We start from the raw sequence: 7108 nt of genomic DNA, 5'->3' as shown, positions 1-7108 counted from the left end.
AAAAAAGGGACTGTGCACAACAGGCATGGATTTTATAACTATTCTTTCTCTGATTGGACAGACATTTATTGAGCTCCTGGCACCACGCAGATGTCCTCACCCGACCATGCACTGAGTGTGCAACCACTGCATTCAGCCCTGAAGACAGGGTTGGGGGCCCTGCACCACCCCTTTCCTGGGCTGTGCCCCTCGGTGAGGGCGTGGGTGGGGAGGGAGGCCCGGAGAAGAGGACCTTGAACCTGAGTCCTGGGGGAGGGGCAGAGCAGGGCCAGCAGGCTGGGTGGGAAGATAGGCAGGTGCTTCCACCGGGTCCAGTGGGAGCAAAGGGCAGGGGCACCACAGCCGAGGGTCTGTTTCCATGGCTCCTATCGCCCCCACCGCCAGGGAAGTGGCTTGGGTTTCACCGGAGGCTTCCTCAGACCCAGGCTTTCCCTGCAGAGTTTCCTCCTAAAGACCAGGGGCGGGGAGGGGTCAAAGCGCCCCTCGGCTCACCCTCTGAGGCTGCAGAACAGCAACCCAGGGGGTGGCCAATGTCACCGCCATGAGGGCTGGATGCAGGCCCGGCTTCTCGCGGGGACAGGGCACCTGAGCTGCCACTGCCTGGTGACCTGTTGTCACTGAGCTTCCCCACGTAAACCGGGATCAGGACGCCTAGGCAGTGGGCGCGGTGTGGTCATGGGGATGCTGTGAGGGGATGGAGGGGCCCCCGGGAGTGCAGAGCTGTCCCACGGGACTGGAGCTTGTGTTCCAGGAGCCACGGGAAACTGGAAAGAGAAACAAGTGGGCCAGATTCTAGTGTGTCATTGAGCCCAGTATATTCACAGTATTTCATATGTAATCGATACAAAAATTATCAATGAGATGGTGCTTCGCAGGGTTCACATCTCGGTCGGGACCAGACTTTCAGGAGCTCGGCGCCACCTTCTGGGGCTGGACGTCCAACGCTGGAGCCAGTGATGGTGCCAGGCTCAGAGCCTCAGCCATGTGGTGTGAGTCACTGGCCCCCTGGCTCTATGAGGGAGTCTGGTAACAGCCCCACTTTACAGGTGGAGAAACCAAGCTGCAGAGCTGGAGGGGGGTGTGGGGCACTCACATCAGCACCTTTTTATTTTTTTCTTTTCCATTACGGTTTATCACAGGATATTGAATATAGTTCCCTGTGCTATACAGTAGGACCTTGTTGTTTATCCATCCTATATAAAATAGTTTGCATCTGCTAATCCCAAACTCCCAATCCATCCCTCCCCCATTCCCCTCCCCCTTGGCAACCACAAGTCTGTTCTCTATGTCTGTGACTCTATTTCTGTTTCATAGGTAAGTTCATTTGTGTCATATTTTAGATTCCACATATAAGTGATATCATATGGTATTTGTCTTTTTCTTTCTGACTTATTTCACTTAGTATGATCATCTCTAGGTCCATCCATGTTGCTGCAGATGGCATTATTTCATTCTTTTTGATGGCTGAGTAGTATTCTGTTGTATATATACCACATCTTCTTTATCTAGTCATCTGTCAGTTGTTTCCATGTCTTGGCTGTTGTAAGTAATGCTGCAATGAACATTGGGGTGCATGTATCTTTTCGAATTAGAGTTTTGTCTGGATATATGCCCAGGAGCGGGGCTGTTGGATCATATGGCAATCTTTTTTTTTTTTTTTAATTTATTTTTGGTTGCGTTGGGTCTTTGCTGCTGCACGTGGGCTTTCTCTAGTTGAGGCGACTGGGGGCTACTCTTCATTGTGGTGTGCGGGCTTCTCATTGCCGTGACTTCTCTTGTTGTGGAGCACGGGCTCTAGGCGCGCAGGCTTCAGTAGTTGTGGCTTGCAGGCTCTAGAGCGCATATTCAGTAGTTGTGGTGCACGGGCTTAGTTGCTCCACAGCATGTGGGATCTTCCCAGACCAGGGCTCAAACCCATGTCCCATGCATTGGCAGGCAGGTTCTTTTTTTCTTTTCCTTTTTCTTTTTTTTTTTAGCGGTACGCGGGCCTCTCACTGTTGTGGCCTCTCCCGTTGTGGAGCACAGGGTCCGGACGCACAGGCTCAGCGGCCATGGCTCACGGGCCCAGCCACTCCGCGGCATGTGGGATCTTCCCGGACCGGGGCACGAACCTGTGTCCCCTGCATCGGCAGGCGGACTCTCAACCACTGCGCCACCAGGGAAGCCCGGCAGGCGGATTCTTAACCACTGTGCCACCAGGGAAGTCCCGGCAACTCTATCTTTAGTTTCATGAGGAACCTCCGTCCTGTTCTCCAAAATGGCTGCACTAATTTACATTCCCACCAGCAGTGCAGGAGGGGCAGCTTTATGGTAGGTACCCAGCTGTATCTGCTGACTCCTCAGACTTTCCTATTTCTTTTTCTTCCTTCCTTGTAGGTCCTCCAGCACTGTTAGACCTGAGCAGGAGGGTCATTCTTGTCTCTTAAAATCTTAACGGGAAGGCTGCTAATACTGCCTCCCTAAGGAGTGTGTTTACTAAGCAGCTTTCATCAGTTTAGAGTCCCTTTCGATCCCTCTTTAAATTTTCCACAGATGAGGAGCTCTATCCCGCGTGCTGCTCCTACTGAAATGCTCTACTGAAGCTGGTGTTCTCCCTCTTTTATCCATGTGGTGAATGACGTCAATTTTCTGATCTTGAACAATCTCTGGAATAAAGTCTTCTTGGTTTCATGTACCTTTTTTTTTTCAATGTACCCCTTTGGATTTGGTCAGCTAATTATTTAGGACTTTTGCATCCAGCTTCATAGTCTAAATTGGCCAAATGAAAGCCGACTTTAAAAGGACAAGTTTACCTGCAATTTCACCAATGAAATAGCTTGTCTTTCTCTTGTTTCCTTTAAAGATCTTATCCGTGTACATTACAATCTTAGTTATTTCAGCATACATAGTAAATCATATTCTTTTTTTCACTAGACATCATATCTCTATGTATGCCACATAAAATACATCATTTCAGTAACTACAGTGGTGTCCTCTTTGTGATGACTGTAACTACCCACCTGAGTGAACCCACTTAACGCGTTGTGGTTTAAGAATTTTATTTTTTTCTTCCTAGATTAAGTTCCCAGGAGTGGGATCATTGGGTCCAAAGATAAGAACCTGTTTACGGATCCTGATCTCTTTCCCACAGGAGGCTTCTCAGTCCGCAGTGCCGTCGGTAGCGAGCGGGAACAAGCCAGCCTCGCCTTCTGCTTCAGGTGCGAGCACCCACCGGCCTGCGCGGTCCGATGGCTGCCCGTGAGCAGCGGTTCCGAACCGCTCCGCGCTCCATCCATTGTGACGCGGGTGCGGCGGCGGCGGGCAGAGCCGGGGCATGGCCGAGGCGCAGGAGCTACTGCTGCAGCTGCTGAAGGACAACCGCGACGGGCGCCTGCGGAAGCAGGAGCTGGAGGAACTGGTGCGCGGGCTGGAGGCCGAGAGCGAGAGCCTCACAGCGCGCCTGCACGACCTGAGCGAGCGCGAGCGCAGGTGCGGGCTGCTCCTCACCTCCACCCGGGCCTTGGGACCGAGCCGACGTGCGGGGGCACCGCGAGGTGGCTGGCATCCCGGCGTCACCCCGGGCCACGGAGCCTCAGTTTCCCCTCCGCAGCCTGCAGCGGCAGCGGAGCCAGGCGGCGCGGGCCCTGCGCGGGGAGGCGAGCGAGGCGGCGCGGAAGCGCGCAGGCCGGGCGCACCGGCGGCTGGAGGCTGCGGAGCAGCACAAGCGGGACCTGGTGGGGCGGGGCCCTAAATGGGGCGGAGCCTTCGGGGGCGGGACCTTGGACGGGGCGGGTCTCTGGATGGGCGGGACCAGTGAAGGGGGAGGGGCCTTGAATGCGAAGGAGCCTGGGGGGAGGCTTGGACGGGGTGGGACCTTGTGTGGGGCGGGGCCTGAAGCAGGGTGGGACCCTGGACGGGGCGGGGCCCTTGGTGGGCGGGGCCAGTGAAGAGAGGGATCTTTAATGGGGCGGGGACTGCGGTGGGGGCGGGGACCTCGCAGAGGCCCGGACCGCCCCCTCGATCCCGTCCAGGAGCAACAAAACCATCAGCTGCAGGAGCAGTGGGAGGAGCTGTCAAGCCAGGTACCTTCAGGAGACGGCTTCCGTCTCACGCTTCCCCTAGGAAGCCCCACCCTAGTCCCCGTCCCCATTTCCGCCGCGTCCCCGCCTCCCAGGATAATCCCCACCCCTAGAAGCCCCGCAAGCCCCGCCCTCACAAGCCCCACCCCCCCAGCTCTTTTACTATGGAGAACAACTGAGTACGCAGCGCGCAGAGCGGCAACTCGGGACCCAACTGGTGGCTTTGCAGGTGCTTGGGTGGGGCCCCGAGGGCAGGAGCGCTGGTGTGGGCGGGGCTTTGATGACCTGAGGGCGGGGCCTTGGGGCTGAGGGCGGGCGGGGGGGGGGGCATGAACCTCTTGGCCGGGCGTTGGGGCGGGGTCTGGCGCGGCGAGCTCGGGGAGTGCCGGACTCCTGACCTTCCCTGGATCCTCCGGAAGAAACAACTGGAGCTGGTGGAGGCCAAGCACGCCCGGCAGGCGGAGGCCCTGCGGCAGGTGCGGGCGGAGCCGGGTACTCAGTGGGAGGGTCGGCTTGGGGTGTGGGTGGGGCCTGGGCAGGCGCCGGACGGTGGAGAGGGCTGACTTCCCCGAGTCTAATCAGGGCTCCCCTCATGGCAGAGCGCACAGCGGATGGAAGAGGCCTGGGCCAGCTTCCAGGAGCAGAGCGGAGTCTTGCAGGTGCCGCCACCCTCCACTCGGAGAGCCGCTCACCTCCGACCCCACTGCAGCCTCCTCCCCCGGAGCTGCCGGGGCCTGCCTCACCAAGGTCTTCCCAGGTGTGAGGCCTCACTCCCAACCCCTCCAGGAGCTGCAGGGGAAGGTGATGGAGGCGGCGACTGCGCTGGACGCCTCGCAGGGCGGCCCGGAGCCGTAAGGGGTTAGGACTGTCGGGTGTGGGGAGGTGACTGTGGGCCCGGACAGAGGGCACATCGCCATGCCTGTCTCCACAGGTGCGATTTGCAGCCTGGCCGGGGGCAGGGATGCGCGGGCTCGCTCATGGAGGAAGTGGCCAAAGCGGACTGTGTGAGTGCGGGCCTGGGGGGGACGGGCTGGAGCCGGGACCTGCCCCCGGGGCCACCCACACACATGTGACCACCCCATACGGGATTTTCCCCCCCTCCGCCAGGGACCCGCCCCTTGATACCAACCTCGCTGGGCGGCCACGCCTGCCACGGGACGGCCCACCCAAGGACCACGCCCGCATAGGGGACCCGCCCCGTAGTGCCACGCCCCCCACGGAACGACGCGCACCCACGGGCTCTGCTCCCCCAGGGGGTTCCCCCCACCGCTCCCCGGCGCGGAGCTGTACGTCGCTCCCTCTTCCCCGCAGAAGCGGCTGTTCGGCGGCGCGGGCGCGGCGCTGGAGTCTGGGGTCCGGGGTGCGCCCGGCGCCCCGCCACCACCCGTCTGCCGGTGCGTCGTGGTCCGCAGGCTGTGGGCGCTGGGCGCGCTGCAGACGCTGCTGCTGCTCCTGCTGGGCGTCGTGGCGCTGCCGCTGCTCTACCTGGCGCTGGTGAACCCCTCGGCCCTCCGCCGCGGGCTCATGCGCCCCGGCTCGGACGCCGCCATCCGTCGCCTGCGCTACACGCTGGCCCCGCTGCTGGAGCTGCGCGCGCGCGGACTGCTGCCCGCCTAGTGCATCACGCCGGCTGCGGCCGCCAGCACCCGTGTCTCCCGCGTGGTTTCTGGGCGTCAGGCGGAGGGGTGGGGTGGCGGGGGTGACTGGGGAGGAGAGGGGAGAGGGAAGGGGGACTGGCGAGGGGTGGCGGCGAGAGACGGCGAGACGCGGGGGTGGCGGCGAGAGAATGGGAGACACCGGGGCGGGGGCCTCATGTGTCCTCGGGCCCAGCGGACGCCGGGCTCCTCCGGGTGGACCTTGGTCCCGAGAGGCTGCCGGGCCCTCGGTTCCTCCAGCCCCGCCGCCCACTCGGGAGGGGTAGGAATTGTTACTAAACCCGCTCTCCCCTCCGGCGAGCAGAGCCCGGGGCACCGGCTGGCGGGTCCCCGCGGAGGTCCGTGTCCCGCGTCCGCGTGGTGGTTACGCAGTCCCCGCGGCGCCCCTCCTCCCCTTGGTCCGCGGCGCTCTCCCGCGTCCCGGCTGTGCGGACCGTGCGCGCTCACCACTGCGGTCTTCGCGGGCATCGTCTCATTTCTGCTTAATGGAGATGGACCTCGCGTTTCACTTAGTCTCTGATGCATATGCTGCTCGATTTTTATTTACTTTTTTTTTTTTGGTAGTGAAATTGTATCTCCTGTGCACACATACGTGCGTTTTTGTTTTGTTTTGTTTTGTTTTTGCGGTATGCGGGCCTCTCACTGTTGTGGCCTCTCCCGTTGCGGAGCACAGGCTCCGGACGCGCAGGCTCAGCGGCCATGGCTCACGGGCCCAGCCGCTCCGCGGCATGTGGGATCTTCCCGGACCGGGCACGAACCCGTGTCCCCTGCATCGGCAGGCGGACTCTCAACCACTGTGCCACCAGGGAAGCCCTGGGCACATTTTTTATATTTAAGGGCCAGGTGCATTTCTTTTCCTGCAAACAATTCATATTATTTTTTCATGTTAAAACTATAGGATTGTAGGGTTTCCTTCTCCCTCAGTTTTTTCAACACTCTTTTTTAGGATGCATTTTACCTTCGAGATCTGTTGTGAATATTTCCCCAGTTTGTCTTTCGCTTTGTTTGGGGTGCTCTTTTGCTATGTGTTGTTTTGGTAACAATTTGCTTTCCTGTACTGATCCTGGATTTTCTGGGTTATGAAGGAAACTGTTCCCGTCTTCTTCCAACACTTGCATGCTTCCTTAGTTTATATTCAGCCTGTTGTCTGCCTCTGGAGGTAGGGACTTAGTATGGTTTAGGATGTGAGGACCTTTTGCATTTGATTGGGATTACACTGAAGTTAGGATAAGTTTGCAGAGAAATGTCTTCCAAACCTCGGACGACATCTCTCTCCATTTTTAATTTTTCTCAGCATTTTGTGTTTTTTTTTTTTAGTGTAAAGGTCTTTCATGTCTTTCCATTTATTCTGAGGGATTTTATGTTTGGGGTGCTATTATACATGGTATAGGATTT

General features: G+C 58.7%; 1 protein-coding gene across 1 annotated transcript; it reads left to right on the top strand.

Annotated features, from left to right (window-relative positions):
• Positions 1–2172: 2172 nt before the first annotated feature.
• On the top strand, positions 2173–5675 carry TMEM191C (transmembrane protein 191C). Its single transcript, XM_029233121.1, has 11 exons — positions 2173–2310; positions 3131–3468; positions 3590–3713; positions 4011–4061; positions 4213–4287; positions 4478–4534; positions 4658–4717; positions 4845–4909; positions 4990–5062; positions 5370–5404; positions 5471–5675. The coding sequence occupies exons 2-11, from the start codon at positions 3314–3316 to the stop codon at positions 5673–5675; spliced, it is 900 nt and encodes a 299-aa protein (XP_029088954.1). The 5' UTR covers positions 2173–2310; positions 3131–3313.
• The last annotated feature ends 1433 nt before the right edge of the window (positions 5676–7108 follow it).

Source organism: Monodon monoceros, unplaced genomic scaffold (assembly GCF_005190385.1).
Source record: "Monodon monoceros isolate NGI ecotype Baffin Bay Population unplaced genomic scaffold, NGI_Narwhal_1 Super_Scaffold_1, whole genome shotgun sequence".
Classification (NCBI taxonomy): Eukaryota; Metazoa; Chordata; class Mammalia; order Artiodactyla; family Monodontidae; genus Monodon; species Monodon monoceros.
Note: the sequence above shows the minus strand (reverse complement) of the source record. Positions and strands in the feature narration are given on the sequence as shown.

Excerpts from the sequence above, each read along its gene's own strand:
- TMEM191C (XM_029233121.1), top strand. The coding sequence starts at position 3,314 with ATGGCCGAGGCGCAGGAGCTACTGCTGCAGCTGCTGAAGGACAACCGC. Across the intron at positions 4,535-4,657 it reads AGGCGGAGGCCCTGCGGCAG|AGCGCACAGCGGATGGAAGA; the intron begins GTGCGGGCGGAG and ends CCCTCATGGCAG. Across the intron at positions 4,910-4,989 it reads TCGCAGGGCGGCCCGGAGCC|GTGCGATTTGCAGCCTGGCC; the intron begins GTAAGGGGTTAG and ends CTGTCTCCACAG.